Source organism: Manis javanica, unplaced genomic scaffold (genome assembly GCF_040802235.1).
Source record: "Manis javanica isolate MJ-LG unplaced genomic scaffold, MJ_LKY HiC_scaffold_25, whole genome shotgun sequence".
In the NCBI taxonomy this organism is placed as follows: Eukaryota; Metazoa; Chordata; class Mammalia; order Pholidota; family Manidae; genus Manis; species Manis javanica.
Window position 1 is genome coordinate 647,001 of NW_027332171.1, and position 19,681 is coordinate 666,681.

At 38.3% G+C, this 19,681-nt stretch overlaps 2 protein-coding genes across 3 annotated transcripts in view; both read right to left on the bottom strand.

Annotated features, from left to right (window-relative positions):
• LOC108407330 (membrane-spanning 4-domains subfamily A member 3-like) overlaps positions 1 to 19,681 on the bottom strand; it is a 37,350-nt gene that overhangs the window by 14,354 nt on the left and 3,315 nt on the right. The window lies entirely within an intron of this gene.
• Positions 11,324 to 19,663, bottom strand: LOC140847625 (membrane-spanning 4-domains subfamily A member 3-like). The gene is made up of 6 exons (XM_073228340.1): positions 19,532 to 19,663; positions 18,736 to 18,873; positions 16,192 to 16,248; positions 13,753 to 13,911; positions 12,399 to 12,498; positions 11,324 to 11,895 (listed from the first exon to the last, which is right to left on the bottom strand). The coding sequence occupies exons 1-6, from the start codon at positions 19,580 to 19,582 to the stop codon at positions 11,876 to 11,878; spliced, it is 525 nt and encodes a 174-aa protein (XP_073084441.1). The 5' UTR covers positions 19,583 to 19,663; the 3' UTR covers positions 11,324 to 11,875.

The window sequence follows — 19,681 nt, forward strand, 5'->3', positions numbered from 1 at the left end:
CGACATCACAGATAGAGTTGATGTGCACTGAGTGATGACTGTGTGCCGGTCACTGTTCTAAACGCTTCACTCACATTCACTCATCATCCCCACCAGACCCAGGGCCTAGGCACACCTACTCACCCAGTTTCACAGAGGACAGACCTGCGGCATAGAGGTGGGAGCCAGCTTTCCCAGTGTCACACGGGAACCGGCCAGGCTGTGTGCAACTCAGGATCCAGGAGGGGGTCACAGTCGTGCCTGTTACCCCTGCGACTGTGACAACACCTCCTTCCCTGGACAAGTGTCCCAGTTTACAAGGAAAATTGTATAATCATCCTAATAAATATGTGTCCTGACACAGGGGATGGAGAGATCAGAGCCAAGAGCCAAGTAGTGAGGAGATGGAGCACGTGACGGTGCAGAGCCCAGTCCCCAATGCAGGTGGGGCATCTGGGGGAAGGAGGGCTGTTTTCCAGCACAAGAGGTGAGGTCGCACTTCTGGGAACTGTAGCCCATGGGGGAATTTGGTCTTAGGAAGAGAAAGACGGCCAGATAGTAGGGCACAAGGATGCTCAGGGAGGGGAGAGTGTGAGCTCTGTGGCGGGAATATACAGCAGCCAGCAAGAGGTCATGTGCAGGGGCTCTGGGCCCAGGGCTGCCGCCTGAGCCTGGAGCAGAGGCGCCAAGGGGCTGATGGCAGAGACTAAACTGAAGCCAGGAGAAGATTGATAAAAGGACGATGGTAACATTGTGGCCCTCCGGGCCTCCCTTAGCCAGAGCCATCCCACGTGGAGTACTGAAGAGGAAGGAGACGAAATAGGAGGAAGTGGGGGGAAAATATACTTCCAACTATTTGTAAATTCAGACTGTAGAGGGAAGACCTCTGAAAGGAAGGTGCGTAAATCCTAAGACTTCAGTCACCTCATTTGTAAATAAGATCACAGCACCCTCCTTAGCGAAGAGCACTTGCAAAGATTAAGTAACAGAATCCACACAGAGATCTTAGCAAGCAAAATATTTACATGCGTTCCAATAAATGTATAAAAATATGAAGACTCTTCAGTTCTTTAGAGTGAGAATGATTATGAGAAACTGCTTTCAAGAGAAGATTCATAAAAATTTCTTCTAATTGCCTCCAATATCACCTAATTACAAGTGAAAACGTTTTCAAGGTTGGTGATTAGTTTTGAGGTTGAAATATCATAATGAATAATCATGGCCAAAATTCACATTGCTAAGACACCCCTCCCACTGCATGCCAACAGCTGGGACACCCTGCAAAATAGAATCATGCATTAGAGAGTAAAGAATCTTGAGCTTCTGGGCACCATAGGAAGCCTTCTTCATAAACCTATTACTCTATAGGCCAGGAAGCAAAGCAGATCCATCTAATACAAAGGAAGAAGCAGAGAAATCCTGACAAAATGAGAGGGCAGAGGAATATGAACCAAACAAAGCCGTAGGATAGAACCCCAGAAAGAAGGCTAAATGAAATGGAGATCACCAATCTTCTTGATAAAGATTTCAAAATAAAAGTCATAAACATGCTCACAGATTTACAGAAACATATTCAAGATCTCAGGAAGGACTTCAACAAAGAGGTAGAAGACCTGAAAAAGAGCCACTCAGAGCTGAAGAAAACAGTGTCTGAAATGAACTGTACTATGGGGGGATTTAAGAGTAAATTTGTGCAGATGGAAGAGACAGTCAATGACATGGAAATTAGAGAACAGGAAAATGTTGAAGCTGAATAAGAGAAAAAGATCTCTAGGAATAAAAGAACGATAAGAATGCTATGTGGCCAATCCAAAAAATAAAATAAAAACAATATTGGCAAAATACAGGTACCAGAAGAAAAGCAAGGCAAAGGAATAGAAAATCTCTTTAAGGAAATAACTGTTGAAAACTTCCCCAATCTGGGGAAGGAAATAGATATGCAGGTCATGGAAGCACAGAGATTCCCTAACAAAAGGAGCCCCAAGAAGACAACAACAAGACATAAAATAATTAAAATGGCAAAGATCAAGGACAAGGAGATAGTGTTGAAAGCAGCCAGAGAAAGAAAAAGATTACTTATAAAGGAAATCCCATTAGGCTATCAACAGACTTCTCAGCAGAAACTCTACAGGCCAGAAGTTAGCAGCATGATATATTTAATCTACTGAAACAGAAAGAACTCCAACCAGGAATCCTCTATGTGGAAAGATTATCATTTAAATTTGAAGCAGATATTAAACAATTTCCAGATAAACAAAATTTGAAGGAATTCACCACCACTAAGACAGCCTTACACAATTTGTTAAAGGGACCACTGTAGATCAAAATGACCCAAAGGCTAAATAGTTTTCACCGGTGAAAACAAACCCACAGTAAAGGTAGTAGACCAATTAATTACCAAGCAAGTATGAAATTAAAACAAAACAAATGAAGCAAATCAACTATACACAAAATCAGTCAAGGGATGCACAAAAAGTGCAGATTATGACCTCTAATATGAAAACTGTGGAGGAATAAGAGGAAGAAGGAAAAAATACCTTTAGATTGTGTTTGAAATAGAGAAATCAGAAATATAAATTAGACTATTATATAGTAAGGAAGCTATCCTTGAACGTTTGGTAACCACAAAACTAAAGCCTACAATAAACAAACATACAAATAAATAAATAAAGAGAAATTCAATTACAACACTAAAGAAAACCATAAATACCAAGAGAGGTATAAAGGATAGGAAGAAAGGAACAGAGATGAGCTATAAAACACAGCCAGAAACCAATTGAATCACTTTAAATGTAAATGGACTGAATACACCAATAAAAATACATAGAGTGGCAGAACAGATAAGAAAGACAAGACCCATCTATATGCGGCCTACAAGAGACTCATCTCAGACCCAACAACATACACATACTAAAAGTGAAGGGATGGACAAAGATATCCCATGCAAATAATAGGGAGAAAAAAGCAGGATTAGCAGTACTTATATCAGACAAAATTGATTTCAAAACAAAGAAAGTAACAAGAGACAAAGAAGGGCATTACATGATAATAAAGCAGTCAGTCCAACAAGAGGATATAACCATTACAAATATCTATGCACCCAACACAGAAGCACCTAAATATGTAAAACAAATGCTAACAGAATTAAAAGGTGAAACAGATTGCAACACATTATTTTTAGTAGACTTTAACACACCACTCACATCAATAGACAGATCAACCAGACAGTAAATAAACAAGAAAACAGAGGCACTGAACAATACATTAGATAAAATGGACTTAACAGGTATATACAGAACACGCCACCAAAAAGCAGCAGTATACACATTTTTCTCAAGTGTATATGGAATGTTCTCCACAATAGATCACATACTAGGCACAAGAAGAGCCTCCATAAATTTTAAGATATTGAAATTGTATCAAGCAGCTTCTATGGTATGAAACTAGAACTAAATTACACACACAGAAAAAAAAACCCCACAAACATGCAGAGGCTAAACAACATGCTTTTAAAAAATATCAATGGATCAATGAACAAATTAAAACAGAAATTAAGCAATACATGGTGACAAATGAAAACAAAGACACAACAGCCCAAAATCTGTGGGAGGCAGCAAAGACAGTTCTTAGAGGAAATTACATAGCAATACAGGCTTACCTCAAGAAACAGGAACAGTCCCAAATATACATACTCAAATCACAATTAAATAAACTAGAAAAAGAAGAACAAACGAAGCCCAAAGTTAGTAGAAGGAGGGACATAATAAAGATCAGAGCAGAAATAAATCAAATAGAGAAGAATAAAACAAAAAAATCAACAAAACCACAAATGAATTCTTTGAGGAAAAAAAACAAAATAGGTAAACCCCTAGCCAGACTTAAAAGAAGCAAAGAAAACATACACACACAAATAGAATGAGAAATGAAGAAGGAATAATCACTATGGACACCACAGAAATACAAAGAATCATTAGAAAAATCTATGAAAAATTATATGCCAATAAATTGGATAACCTAGAAGAAATGGACGACTTCCTAGAAAAATAAAACCTTCTAAGACTGACCCAGAAAGAAGCAGAAAATCCAAACAGACCAATTACCAGCAATGAAACCAAATTGGTAATAAAAAATAAAACTCCTCCAAAACAAAACTCCAGGTACAGATGTCTTCACAGCTGAATTTTACCAAGCATTTAAATAAGAACTAATATCCATCCTTCCTGAAGTATTCCAAAAACTAGAAGAGGAGGGAATACTTCCAAACTCATTCTATGAGACCACCATCTTCTAATACCAAAACCAGACAAAGACACCACAAAAAAAAAAAAATGAAAACTACAGACCAATATCCCTATTGAACATAGATGCAAAAATCCTCAACAAAATATTAGCAAACCAAATAGAACAACATATCAAAAAGGTCATCCATCATGACAAAGTGGGATTTATTCCAGGGATGCAAGGATGGTACAATATTTGTAAATCAATCAATAGCATAGGTCACATGAGCAAAAAGAAGGATATAAACCAAATGATCATCTCAATAAATGCTGAAAAATCATTTGACAAAATTCAACATCTATTTAAAATAAAAATTCTCAAAAAAGAGGGTATACAGGGTACATAACTCAACATAATAAAGGCCATATATGACAAGCCCACAGCCAACAGCATACTTAATAGTGAAAAGCTGAAAGCTTTTCCTCTAGAGTGTGAACATCACAAGGATGCCCACTCTCCCCGCTTTTATTCCACATAGTACTGGAGATCCTAGCCAAGCAATAGGACAACACAAAGAAATAAAAGGCATTCAGATTGGTAAGGAAGAAGTTAAACTGCCTCTATTTGCAGATGACATGATGTTGTACATAAAAAACACTAAAGACTCCACCAAAAACTACTAGAACTAATAACTGAGTTCAGCAGAGTTGCAGGATACAAAATTAATACACAGAAATCTTTTGCATTCCTATATACTAATGACGAACTAACAAAAAGAAAAATCCAGAAAACAACTCCACTTAAAATTTCATCAAAAAAATTAAAATACCTAGGAATAAACCTAATCAAGGAGATGAAAGACCTTTACTCTGAAAACTATAAAATGCTGAGAGAAATTAAAGAATTAAAGTTAAATGGAAATCTATTGTGCACTTATGGGTAGGAAGAATCAATATTGTCAAAATGGTCATCCAACTCAAAGCAATTTACAAATTCAATGCAATGCTTATCAAAATACCAACAGCATTCTTCAATGAACAGAACAAATAGTTCTAAAATTCATATGGATCCACAAAGACTCTGAATAGCCAAAACAATCCTGAGAAAGAAAAACAAAGCTGGGGGGATTACATTCCCTGCTTTCAAGCTCTACTAAAAAGCTACAGTAATCAAAATAGCTTGGTACTGGCACAAGAACAGAACCACAGATCAATGGAACAGTATAGAGAGCCCAGATATAAACCCATGCATGTATGGTCAACGAATATATGATACAGAAGCCATGAATATACAATGGGGAAAAGACAGCCTTTTCAACAACTGCTGTTGGCAAAACTGGACAGCTACATGTAAGAGAATGAAACTGGATTACTGTCTAACCTTATATACAAAAGTAAACTTGAAATGGATCAACAACCTGAATGTAAGTCTTTAAACCATAAAACTCTTAGAAGAGAACATAAGCAAAAATCTCTTAAGTATAATAAGCATGAGCAATTCCTGGACATCTCCTTAGGCAAGGGAAACAAAATTAAAAATGAACAAGTGCAACTACATCAAATTAAAGAGTTTCTGCACAGCAAAGGACATCAGCAGAACAAAAATCATTCTATGGGAGAATATATTCATAAATGATTCATATGACAAGGGGTTAGCATCCAAAACATATAAAGAACTCATATGCCTCAACACCCGAAAGAACAAATAACCCAATTAAAAAATGGGTAAAGGACCTGAACAGACACTTTTCCAAAGAAGAAATACAAATGGCCAGCAGGCACATGAAAAGATGCTCCACATCACTTACCATTAGGGAAATACAAATTAAAACCATAGTGGGATATCACCTCACACCAGTTAGAATGGCCACTATCCAAAAGATAAGAAACAACAAATGCTGGAGAGGATGCAGAGAAATAGTAACCCTCCTATACTGTTGGTGGGAATGTAAATTGGTGCAACTACTGTGGAAAGCAGTATGGAGGCTCCTCAAAAACCTAAATTTAGAAATACCATTTGACCCAGTAATTCCACTCCAATGAATTTATCCGAAGAGAACAAAGTCCTCTTTGTTTTAAAAAGATATATGCACCCCTATGTTTATTGCCACACTGTTTTCAATAGCCAAGATAGGGAAGCAACCTAAATGTCTGTCAATAGATGAATGGATAAAGATGTGGTACATGTACACGATGGAATAGAGAAGAAATGCTCCCATTTGCAACCGCATGGATAGTCTAGAGGGTATTATGCTCATTGAAACGAGCCAGGTGGGAAAAGACAAACATATATAATTTCACTTATTTGTGGAATACAAAAACAAAGCAAAACAGAAGGAACAAAACAGCAGTAGTTTCATAGACTCAGAGACATGAGTAGTGGTTACCAAGGGGGAGGGGTTGGGGCGGATGTGGTGGGTAAGGGAAGGAGGATAAAGTGGCACAATAATTCACAGTCACAATATAAGCTGATCACGGGAACTACTGAACCACTGTGATGTACATTTGAAACCAACCTAAGATTGTATACTAATGATACTTTAAAATATTAAAAAATAAACACACACACAAAACTAGACAAGAGCCCACTCAGCTCCCAATGACTGAAGCAGGAAGAATTTGAGCAATAAAACAAATATCGGTCATAACCCGAAGAGAAAGGTAAAATATCCATGAATCTGAAAATTACTGAAAAGGAAAACTCACTGACATGGCATCAGGAGGCTAGCAGGGGGAGCTCTCAGGCCCACCACTCCTAAACCTCAGACTCCACCTGAAGACATGGTGGGCACACTGTTCTAGATACCATACTTCCCAGCAGAAGAAAAGAAGCATCCCATCTTAGGCCCCAGCAAGCCCAGCCAATAAGACATTGTCATACCTCAGTCAATTAGAAGCTATGACACAGGACTCCCAGGTTCACAGAAACCCTCCTCCCAACTGGACCTTTCTTCTACAAGAGATTGTTTATCTCTGTTGTTCTCCAGACTTACCTATGGTTCTGCAGTAGCTTCTTTGTCTCAGATAGCGATTCTCTGCTATTCCCAAGTAAACGCATTTTTGCAGGTATGTTATCTGACCTTTATTTTTAAGGTTAATAAATCCATACTGATATAAATAAGTGATAGACAAAGGAGAAATTGTTACAGAAGAACTCAAAAAAATAAATAAGTGAGGGAAATTGAAAATCACTTTTTGAATATCACAGTAGTGTTGATGCAGGCTAAATCTACATGTGAACGCTGAAATCAGAGGGAGAAGATTTGAGGAGAGAAAGGATATTTGCATACCCTCAAAATATCTGTTCTAAACTATTTATTACTGTGATGGTTTTAACAAATGTCTGCATTTGTTTTGATGTTCCACTCTCCAGAAACTGGAGTGAGCGCATTTCTCCTCCCTCTGAATGCAGACTGGATTTATTAATTTTCTAATGAATAAAAGAAAAGAAGAACTAGATAACTTTCAGTTGAGACACGTGGCAGGTGTTGGGGAGGAGAAATGTTTCTACCCTTCAAAGGTTCTTCCAGCTGGTCTTAGCTTAAACTGACATGAAACAGAATAACAGGAGAAAATAAAATTTAACTTTATACATATAGGACCCACATACATGAGAGGTTCAAAGACAGAAATGTAAAATGAGGTCTATATGCCGTCCTGAGCTAAGGAAGGGGATGGGCTCCTTGGGCTCCAAGGGAGGAGGGCAATTAGAAGAGCAGATGTTTGCTGACTAGATGTTAGACCTGCTGTATATTTGGGTCACTCGGACAAAATTTATCTCTAGTAATAACACTGTGGGAAAGACCCCCAGTTTAGACTCTTCCATGTGTTAAGGGGAAAAGTTCCTATTGAGCCTGCAGGGTATTGATTACTTCAACTCCAAATACACCCCATGCCAAACAGGCACATTCTGGGGAGATGTGTTCTGAGCCCCTTCACAGATACCACCTTAACCAAGCAATCGCGGTAAATTTCACCAAAGATGTCACGTTCATGTCATGATGGACTGGGCGTCCTGATACGAGGTGATGAGAAGGGCAGTTCAGCTGGGTGGAAGCCTCCCCCAAACACGTAAATCCAGGCCAGTCACCGGATAATATCAGACAGACCCAGACTGAGAGGATACTCTACAGAATACCTGAGCAATGCTTTCCAGAATTGCCCAAACCATGACAAACAACGAGTCAGAGAAATTGTCACAGATGAGAAGAGACTAATGATAGACATTGATCTTTAAAAAAGAAAGAAAATTACCTTCACTGGTAGATGTTAATATAACAGAAGATGAGCAAGCTCTTGGAAGGAAAAATTTTACAATTAAAGAGAACAATTGAGAACTGTGAGGTATTAATGAAAGAAATTGGAGACACAAGTAAATGGAAAGATAATTTCATTTTCATTGGTTGGAAGAATTAATATTGTTACATTCCATACCACCCCAAATGGTTATATCATGCATCTAAAACAATGTGGTATTTTCTAAACTAAAATGTCTCTGGAATAGGAAGCTTTAAATAGATGCACACATGTATGTGAGCTTGAATGGGTAAATAATGAGATAGTGAATAAAAATTACTGAAATTATTAGCTTTCCAAAAAAGAGAAAAAGAATTTCATGTTCAAAAGAAAAAGTAAAGTGAGAATGTATTAGAGCCCATCATATAAAAAACCCTTTAAAACTTCAGTAAGAAAAAGTATAATAATATCTCTAAGACCTTGGGGTAAGGAGAGATTTCTTGCACAAAATGCAAAGGGCATAAATCATCATGAAATGTAAATAAATAGGACCATAGCAACAGGATGGGGTGGATGCATAATAAAGTTAACCAAAACAAACCAAAATAAAAACAAAATCAGCCTGGGAGAAGATATTAGCAATAAATAATGTTTTAGTAATAAAAACTAAATGTATGTGTTCATGAGAATTCCAGTTGCAGATATAGGTTAAATTTCAGGTGCTAGATTAGAGTTTGATTTCCATTTTCAGAAATTCTCTTATGTTGCCTTCAGCTTAATACTTAGGTTGACTTTTGTCATGGACACTGATGCTTCTACTTCTAGTTGTACCTCAGTTTACATGTGTGGTCAAAGGGAAGGTCATGTTTCATATTTGTAAAAAAAAACCACCAATAAGGATTGCTCCACAACTGCATGAACCCTGGCCCAGGGTAACCCCATGGGCTAACACAATCATGAATGGAACTATGCTGATGGATGTAGAGCTACTATGGGGTCTCCCTAGGGCACAGGGTGGGGTTAATGCAACCAAAATCTCAAGGTTGCCATCAGTCTGAGGATGGAATGGAAGCCAGGCAGCAATCTCATGTCCACTACAGGCTGTCAACATGTTTTAATCAAATATGTTAGTAGATACCTTTTGAAAACAAAAAGAAATAAATTATTTATTTATATAATAATAGGAGAGGAAAAGTAGAACTTAATAATGAAAGATGATAACACTAATATTACTGTAAATACTTTTCCTTCTACTGAAGTCTATATGTATGTCTATCATTTGCTTGGTTTCCTCTATCAGACTCCTAACCAACTTCTCTCTGCCTTTATTTACTCTTTCCAACACAGTCTACATTGCAGTTACAATGATATTTCTAAATTTCAAGTAAGTCCATGGCCTGTCCATCCTTATCGAGTGGCAATGGTGGTAAATGCTTAACAACTGGCTTTTGACAGCTGGGCCGGGGGGAGGTGAGATTGGGAATGTGATTGTGGCTATTGCCTATCCCTGAGGTGTAAATACTACCACCATAGCCAATTTCAGACTACCAAAAATATGTTGACTTGTAAAAAAATACATTGACCTCCTGGAAATCTAAAATCAGCTCTCACAAGTCAGTATACGTCAGTTCAACATCACTGCATGAATTTTCAATAGCTTCTTAAGACTTACAGAATTGCTCTGCCATATAATCTCCTGTGATGTGTGTACTTGGCTCCCTCCAAACTTCTACCTTGCCATGTGCCCCTCACACAACAAAGTGTTTAGACACACTCACCTCCCTAGTTAGTTCCCTGAACATCCCAAACCCCACCCCAAATTGGACATTTGCATGTCTTCCCCTTCTTACATTTCCCCTTCATGGTGCTGACTCCCAGGCATCTCTAAAACCTCAGTATAGAAGAAAAGTCTTCTAAAAACTTGTCACTGATGTCCCCTCGAACCTGGGTTAGAAACCCTACCTATACGCTTCCCAAATTCCTATTCTACCTATTTGAGCCCTTAGCACTCCATGTTGTAATTACAGGTTTTCAAGGGGTCTGTATTTCCCACTAGGAACAACTTGAGAGCAGAGACTATACATGATTTTTTTATCATATGCCAAAGCCCAGCACAGCACAAGGCTCAGAGGTGGCACTCCCTAAATGGGTCAACAAACAAATAAAATATGTGTGTGTGTGTGTGTGTGTGTGTGTGTGTGTGTGTGTGTGTGTGCGCGCGCGCACTCACGCCCTGAAGAAAAAGAGAGGCAAGAATTAATAGAGAATACAGTGGAAGAATCTTTGTTCATATGGCCAAGAAAGAGCTAAGAGTAACTTATGGGGACAAACTATGGAGGTTGTGGAGGACTCAGTTTAGTGTCAAAACAGAGAAGTTAACTCATAAATCAGAAACATAGGAACTTCAGCAGCAGATGGATAAATAAAAATCCAGATTTATCAGAAGGAGCTTTAACATCAAATTACCACCTTGAAAAGGGCCGCCATCCTCCCTGCACAGGGGACACATCCCGCCTCAGCCTCACCTGCTGCAGCAGGACCAGCAGGACAGCATCAGCGAGCAGGGCAGGGTGCCCCTCACATTCGCTGTGCCTCTACTTACCCCTTCATGACACCTGAGGAGGAGGCTGGCATTATTACACCCATTACAGATGAGGAAACATAAGTCAGAGGTTAAGTAACTTGCTCAAATTCACACAGGTACTAAGTGACGGTATCTAAACCCAGGTCTGTGAGATTTCTGAGCCCTTGTGCTTTACGTCTCTCTTCTTCTCATCATCCTTTGAAGAAAAAATGTTCGTCTTGCTCCAAAATCCACAATCTAGATGACCATCATAAATCAGGGTGTGCATGTATCTAAGCAGCTGACTTAAATAAAACTTGTGAAGTTTGACCCTCATACCTCTAATATAGTGAAAATTTATCTTAAGAATGATAATGACTTTTTTGACAGATTTTACAATGCTGATGTCAGAACAAGTCAAGAAGCATTTTTTTGTGTGTAATAAAAAAGAATCTGATCCACTTTCTTGTTCATTGGGTGGTAGGAAGTTGTATTTAAGAGCAAATACGTAAAATAGGGAATATTCTACCTGCCCTCTTTAAACCTTATAATGCAATGGAGTAGATGGGGAAGAAGAGAGAGAACAGATTTCTGGCAACAACTTGGGAGTGTCGTCCTAGAAGTTTCACAATCAATAATGCCTAAAGAAGTGTGTTTGTCCTTCCAAATCAGGAGACCTGATGGATTCACAGTTAGAACAGAAAGCTTGAGTCAAGTGTCCAAGGTTTTCATGACCGATGCCCTGAGGGTAGGACTGCATTTCATGGACTCATGTTCTCCTGGTTCTTGGATGGAGTTTTGACCTAATGCAGGTCTGAGGTTGAAGTTCCTGGTTTTCAGATTTTCTTTCCTCAGGAGGCATTCCTCATTCCCAAGATTAGAAGGCGAAGACAAGGTCTGGAAAATAAAACAACATCAGCCTCCAAGGTGAGGCTCACTGCCTCCCTCACCTTCTATCCCTTCCTATTATCACCAGCATCATCAACAATAATGTTCATTCACCAGTTCTTATTGTGCTGAGGTATTATATACACCAAAGAGAAGGGAAGTGTTCTTATTTTACTGTTAAATTACCTACAATCTCGAAAGAGTTTGTGATTTCTTTTCAAATACACAACTAAGAAGTGACAATACAAGAAAACAATTAAACTCAGTCTGTGTGTATAAAAATATGCTCTTAGATATTAAATACACTGTTTCCTCTTGTATTTTCACACCAGAGTTCTTCTCTAAATTTAATTTCATCTCTCATACTCATACCATATCAAATTCTAGGAATACCACAAATCATAACCACATAAAAGGTTTTTTTTTTTACAATTTTAAGAGTCAGATACAACCTCAAACCCAAGAGGGATGTTGCAGACCATGTGAATTATTAGTCATTTAAACAAACCCACCTCGCCAATATACTAGAAATGCTGTTAACTTCTTGATTGTCATAGAGATGGTCATGCAAAGTTCCAGCAAGGTGAAGATTAACATTATAGACATCAGGCCCTAGGGAATATGACGGCTCATATCAAACCCAGTAGAAACACTTTGAGGGAAAAAAAAGTCACAAGAAAAGCAAACTACAATATTTCCTTTCTATAGAACAGAGCAAAGTGAACAAATTAGTTTGAAGACAGATACACACCAACACTTCACAGAGACCCAATGTCAAATTAAAAACATAGAACATTGTCCCTGGAGAGAACGACACATTGTGTTTCTCTATTAACCCATGTGAAGTAATCAGGTGGGAAGAAGGTATAGAGGCAAAGTTATTTTTATAACAGTAACATCTACTAAATTGAGTACTAGAAAAACTAAGGGAATGTGTAGGCCATTTGGGAAAATGGGGGGAAAAAGATGCCTTGCCATTTCATTTATAGTAGATAGAATGGTGTTTGGGCATTTAAGTATCTCTGTAAATGAAACACTAAACTGAGATATTAAACACAAATTCACTACACTGGTAATCCTTCCATCACTGAGGCCTCTTGAAGAAGCAAATACAAAATTTCTCCAGAGGGAAAAACCCCAAATCCAGGGAAAAGTCAGAGTCATATAAATATAAACTAAGACGATTCCAAATATAATAAAGAAAATGAGGACTGCAACTTCCATAAGCAGTGTCAGCAAACAGAAGGGTTAGGAGTGGGTCAGTAAGAAAAGCTCATAAATCATTGTGGAGAAAGTGGGCAAATATAAAGGAAGATGTTAATTACTAGGTAGACCTCAGAAGAGGGAGAATACACAACAACAGCAATAATTTGGGAAGGTTACTGAGGAACTTCCCTTTGAAAATCACACACTCAAATAAATACAAAAGTGAAGTCATTTCAAACTTCAGTGAGTCATTACTTGAAAATCCCAGAACACTGAGAAAATTACAAATCTCCCTCATTAATTTTATTAAGCAGGATGTGAAATAAAATCTTTAAAAATTTTAATCTCTCAGGGAGTATAATAGTAGTAGTGGTAGTAGTAACATTAAAATAATGTAACACAATTTGCACTCTTTTAATTGCTTCATAAATATAACTTATTTAGTCCTTACACCAACCCTGTGAGCTTGGTACTCCACCATCCTCATTTCAAAGATGAGAAAGTTGCAACCCGGAGAGGTTATCTAGTTTCCCCTTCATTCCAGAGCTGGTAAGTGGCAAGCCAAGATTCACATCCAGGCACCATGGAACCTGATATGTTTTTCTCTGTATATTTTGAATTGTTTGAAATATTTTATAAACACAATTTTTAAAAACATACATTGTTTGAGGTGCCCATGTAGAGGCATAAGTCTGGTGATTCTGAATATAGGCAATCCTCCAACCACACGTTATTAAGTGCTAAGTTTGCTGAGAGCACCATAACCCCAAGCAGTGCGATTACAGCGCTGAAGAGGTACCTCCAAAAGTTGACGTCAACCTAAAACACAAAAAGGATTTTAAATTAATACAGGCTGCTAGCGCATACTTCATCCTTGGCTACAATTCATTTAAATAAATATCAATTGAAGGTTTTGTTTTCACACCCACAATATCCCAGACACTGGACAAACATCGTTAAACAACGAGCCCATCCCCGTGGAGCTTACATTCCAGCAGCAAAGACAAAGGAAACAGTTCAGCACACTAACAGGTAAATTGTATGGTATTTGAAAGTGATTAAGTGCTATGGGATATTGAGTGGAGTGAGAAGGATCTGGGAATAAATCAGGGAGAGGAGGGGACGCTTGTGACATTAAACAGAAATGACACATGGGGAGAGGCAGGGAAGAGCTGGGAGACCAGCCATGAGGGTGTCTGGGGGAAGTCCTTGCTGTCACACAACTCAGTTCAGAGCACCGAGGCCAAAGGGTTCTGGGGTGTCCCAAGGAAGCAGGAGACAAAGGGGCTGGAGGGCAGGGACCGAGTGACCAGTGTTAGGAAAGGAAGTTGCAGAGTGAGCAGGAGGCCTGGCGGGTCACGGGAAGGACTGTGCTTCTCACTCTGAGGAAAATGTAGAGCCCCTAGAGGACTCTGAGCAAAGGGGCGACACACTTAGATTTTTATGTCTTAAAGGGAACACTGACGGCTCAATGAGACTAGGTTAAGGAGGCCGGGGTGGAAGCAAGGAGCGCAAATAAGAAAGATGGTGGCAAGTGGGATGAGGGGCTATCAGCACAAAGATGAAAAAGGTCGGACTCAGATTCAGCCTGAATGCACGGCCCACAGGATCTGCTGATAACCTGGATGCAAGATTTTGTCATAGAAGAATCAGGGATGACTCCAAGGCCTTTGTCCTGGAATCTGGAAAGACGGAGCTCCCATCAACTGACATGAGGACGATTGTGGATGGAGAAGGCTTGAGGAAAACTAGGAGTAGAGTTTGGACCTTTCAAAACTCTGAGTGGAAGCTATTAGATGTGCCTGTCTCAACTTCCAAAGAGAGATCTGGGCTGCAAATAGATATTTCAGGGTTATGGGCATACAGATGTCATTCAAAGCCATGAGAATCGGTGATGTCCTCAGAGTACATAGAGCAGGTGAGAAAGATTTGAGTTTGGGGCAGCCCAACATTAAAAGTCCAGAGAGAAGAGCTAGGAAAGGAGATTGAGAAAGAGAGACTGAAAAGACAGAAGGAAAACCAGCCAGTCCTGGTGTCCTGGGAGGCAGGTAAAGAAATTACTGGAAGAAGGAAGGAGTGACCCCCGTGTGCTGACTGCTGCTCATGGGTCAGGGGCGGTGCGGATGGAGAGCTGACCTCTGTGCTACCAGCGTGGGAGTCTTAGTGAACCTAAAGATGGAGGTGTGATAGGGAAGAAAAGCCTTACTGGAGTAGTTATTTGAAAATGGGGAAATACGTATTAAAGACAGAATATATATAATTTATATAAGGAGTTTAGCTACAGACAGGAAATGAATGGTTTTTGTGGCTAGCAGGAGAAATAAGGTCAAGATATTGTTTTCTTTTGAGAGGCAGACCCGGATGTTTATAGGCTGATTTATAAGATCTAGTAGAGAATGGGAGTAATGCACCTGTGTAGGAAAAAGGATGGAATCTGGTGTTCATTAGGGATGCTGGCTTTGACAGTAATCAGAGAGGTCACTTATGTTAGAGGTCAGAATGGAAAAAAATCTATTTGGAACAGGTCTTTTTCATGAAGTCGATGTGACAGTAGGGGGTCTGAAAAGTCTATTCTGATTGGCTTGGTTTCTCAGAGTAGGAAGCAAGGTCATCAACAGAGGAAAGATGAGGGAAAAGAGCTATGTGCTTGATAGAATATAAAGGGGAAATCGCCATCCAGGGAAGAGGAAAGTGGGTATAAATGGGTAGATGACTTAGAGAATGCACATAACAGAGGCTTAGTCACTGTTTAATGAATCACTAAAGGAATAGAATTTTTAGCTTGAAGTTGTGAAACTAGTGGTGGGAGAGTATACACTCAAAATAATTCAAATCGGTCAAATTTAACAACACGTAACAATCAAAAACCTTTTGATCAACTTCACATTCAGTGAAAATATTCAGAGTCACCATCCCAGTAACCAATATATGGTTTTCTGATGATCTATCATTGAATGTCTCAGAAAAAGGAACTAATTTTCTTTTGATTAAATGAGACTTAGTGTCTCAGTTGGATTCACCAACCCATACTCTCCCGCTATTAACAGATAACTTATTTTTATTCCTATGATCATAGAAAAACAGGAATGGCCACCTTACCAATGTCTTTCTGGGTCTTCTACCAACTGCAATAGATAAAGATCCTGTAGAAATGAACTGTTCGAAAGCAGAAATTGAAGCAGATAAAAGAATATTATCTCTCAACAGTGTTTTCTTTGGTCTTCCCTTGATTAGCAGACATATAGCAATATTTATACAAAATTTCTTTTTTAAATTCACATCTTAGAACACAAAATTCTAGTTGGTGTTGATCACCACTTCATGTAAATAAAATTTTTAATTAGTTTAAGTAATGAGTAAGTATATAATATTTTTAGTTTGTTTTATGTCTGGCTGTTTATATGTTTGTGTGAATGTATACATTCTCAAATCATAAAAAATGCATATATTTCATGTAATATAATTACCTTACACCTTTATGTATTTATATTAAATGTAAATAAAACTGATCTACATATACATATATAGTATCATTCTCATATTCTTATGCAAGCTTCAGATAAGGGTTTGATTTATTACATAAGATGTTATAAAAAATACTTTACAAATTCAAGTGTCTATATCAATATATCCACTAATTTTAAAACATTTTGATATGCTATTCTTTTCATGACTCTAATTTCAATTAATTGAATTCTCTAATGTTCATAGTGTTCTCAAAACTTCATTTTTCTTTTTTAACTCACAAAACTCAAAACCATTACCAAGCCATTCCTGTGGTTTAAGAGAAAATATACCAAAAGCATGGAGAGCAAAGGCTTGCTACATAAAATTAAATGATTGAATTTTCGCTGGACAAGAGGAACAGGCTTTGAATTCTACTTCCAATAGCAAAGAGGTTATTACAGGAAGTTCCAGAGTCCCTGTAGCTTCATGGTTGAGAGCATATGGTCAGTATTCTAAACCCAGCTTCAGCTCATATTGATCCTGTAACTTTAAATATATTATCAAACTCTGTTTGCCTCAGTTTCTTTTTTTGTAAAATAAAGATGGGCATATCCCCATGTTACCATTACTTGCCTTATAGTCGTATGGGAACCAATGAAATAATACAAGGATGGGACTTAGATATGTGCCCAGCATTCAGGAAGGACTCAAATTATTAACAATACCTAAGGTTTTTTACACATTTTCCCCTTTAATTTCACAGTGACCCAGAGAGAAGGTCTTCATATGATTTGGACCATCTCAGTGAAGAAACCAAAGTACAAGAGCTTTGCTTTCCGAAGTCACACAGTTAATATGGAACGGTCACAGGAAGACTGGGCGAAGAGAGGACGTCACAGAGCCAGTATACAGCAGGGCGTGGATACAGAGGGAGGGGGAGGAGACGAGGGTGTCACCGTAGGTAAGGTCAGGTGTGTAGGGCTTTTTGTGCCATGTCATGGACCATAGACCTTGCTCAGTAGGTGATACAGAGCCAGAAGATTCCAGAAAGTGGAATCAAATGGTTAAACTTGAATCTTAGTGTTGAGGATGCTAAGGTCTGGCTCCCTGACCGTGGCTCTTTTTTTCTGACAAACTGATCTCACTTTATGAGGAAACAAAACTCTTTTCTAATTAAATAATTGAAATACTTCATTATTCTCTTTTTTACAATAGGATTACCTTAGGCAGCCATTATGCACAGCAAATGTGCATCAAAGTTTTCTGGAAAAATTCTAATTCTAATTATTTGCTCAAAAGGATGATATAACTACCTAAAAATTCAGAAATGTTAAATCCAAATTACATTTTTTGGACTGCATCCTGAGACAGAATATAGTCTTTTGTGAGAATAGGAAATCTGATTTGGACCAAAGATTTTGGCCAAATAAATTCTTTTTTAAGGAGATCTGAAGGTCAGTGTTTTGGGGAAAATATAAGTATGAATAAATTAGAGGCAAAGACTTACTGTAGATTTCTTTCTTCTTCATTTGTCAATTATGTTCTATTCACTATTTCCAACTAAACCTTCTCATCTCATGGAATAAATATATCATGGAATAAATTTTGTTCTGAGGTTCAGTCCAAGACTCAACATGTCTAAATTCTCAAAAATCTATCTAATACCAGAACAAACAAAAAGTGGCTGATTAACAAGCAGTCTTATTAACCACTTTTTAAATGATGAATCATCAGATAAGTGATAATCATAAGATAAAGCTGAATACATAAATTCTAAAAATCATCTAGACCCAAATCCCACTTTTACTGATGACATTTCAACACAAATAGGGGAAATTGCTATTCTGGTTTTAAGGCAGTAATCAAAAGGCAAGCCTCTTATATCCCAAACCAGGACTCTCTTCATTGCACACAAGGCAATTCACAAGTACTCATTTTTCATTCAATTTTCTTAGTATCCATAAATTTTTACATCAATATTAAGTAATGTTTGGGAATTAATTTGTACTCAACAAGTGTGATTTCTTTTAATCAGAAGAATGGCATTCTTTTCTGAAGACTTGTGTCAAGAATTAGAAATCAAACCTACAGCATGCACCCTTCAAATAGCCAAAGAGCAATATTTTAATAATCAAACATTTTTCTAGCAAAGGTATCTAAGAAATTATTTCTATTCAGAGGAATTGGAATACTCACACATACAGGGCCCCATATAGTGTAGCCTGAGTAGAAGGTAAAGAAAGAGAATTCTCCAAAGAAATCAAATATGCCTTGTAGGGAACCCAGAAAAACACCCAGAACCAGAATTATCACCCCACTCAGGATCTCGATGGCCTGTGAGAAGAGGAAAAAAGGCACAATGGTCATAAACTAGAGGACATTGAGAGGAGATTATTTTCATTTTCATCTGAAAGGAGATATCAGGGCTTGAAATGTTAAATTTTCAAGCCTAAATTAATGAAAAAAGAGCGACTGGAGATTTTGTTTCAGGCTGTTACCATCAATTCCAGAGGCCACCCCTCATCTTCACCTCCCCCGACATTTGTCCACTCTCACCAACTCCTCTCAGAAGTGGCAGAAGGGGAAGGGAGATATGGCTGATAACACAGATTGAGTCAAACTATCTCCCACATGCTTTGGGGCCACAGTATGATGGAGGCAGGCAGGCAGTGACCAGCATTCCCCTCAGCCTTCCCTCGACCCAATTTCTTTATTTAAAATACAGAATTTGAGGTCCTAGAGCTCAGCCTCCTGGGATGCATGGGCAGGTTGGAGTCCATTCTCCAATGTCACATGGTAGGATGTTTTCTACCCTGAGATTATGCCTCTGCATTTCCACTCCCGCCATCTAAAGATGCTCCAGTCTTTTCTTAAAGGAGCAACATTATTGACTTGGTGATAAGCAACTCAGAAATTCCTCCTTATTAAACAATGTTTTCTACACAGTATTTTCTCCCATCTTGAACCAAACATTTAACCAGGGCTGACTTACCCCAAGAGCTAGTAGTCTCTCCTGTAATTTTTCAACTTCCCAAGAGGTCATTTGGAGTTGTTGATGACTGTCATAGAAAGAGAAATCCAAAACTTTGAAGTTGTCCTTAGCTAATAATATGTCTTGAGTCCAATGGAAGAGTTCAGTTCT

What these genes read in the sequence shown, in the direction of transcription:
- LOC140847625 (XM_073228340.1), bottom strand. Translation starts at nt 19,582, where the DNA reads ATGACCTCTTGGGAAGTTGAAAAATTACAGGAGAGACTACTAGCTCTT. An exon ending in CTATATGGGGCCCTGTATGT is followed by an intron (nt 16,249 to 18,735) that starts GTGAGTATTCCA and finishes GCTTTCGAACAG; the next exon opens with TTCATTTCTACAGGATCTTT. An exon ending in GAAGACCCAGAAAGACATTG is followed by an intron (nt 13,912 to 16,191) that starts GTAAGGTGGCCA and finishes TTTGTGTTTTAG; the next exon opens with GTTGACGTCAACTTTTGGAG.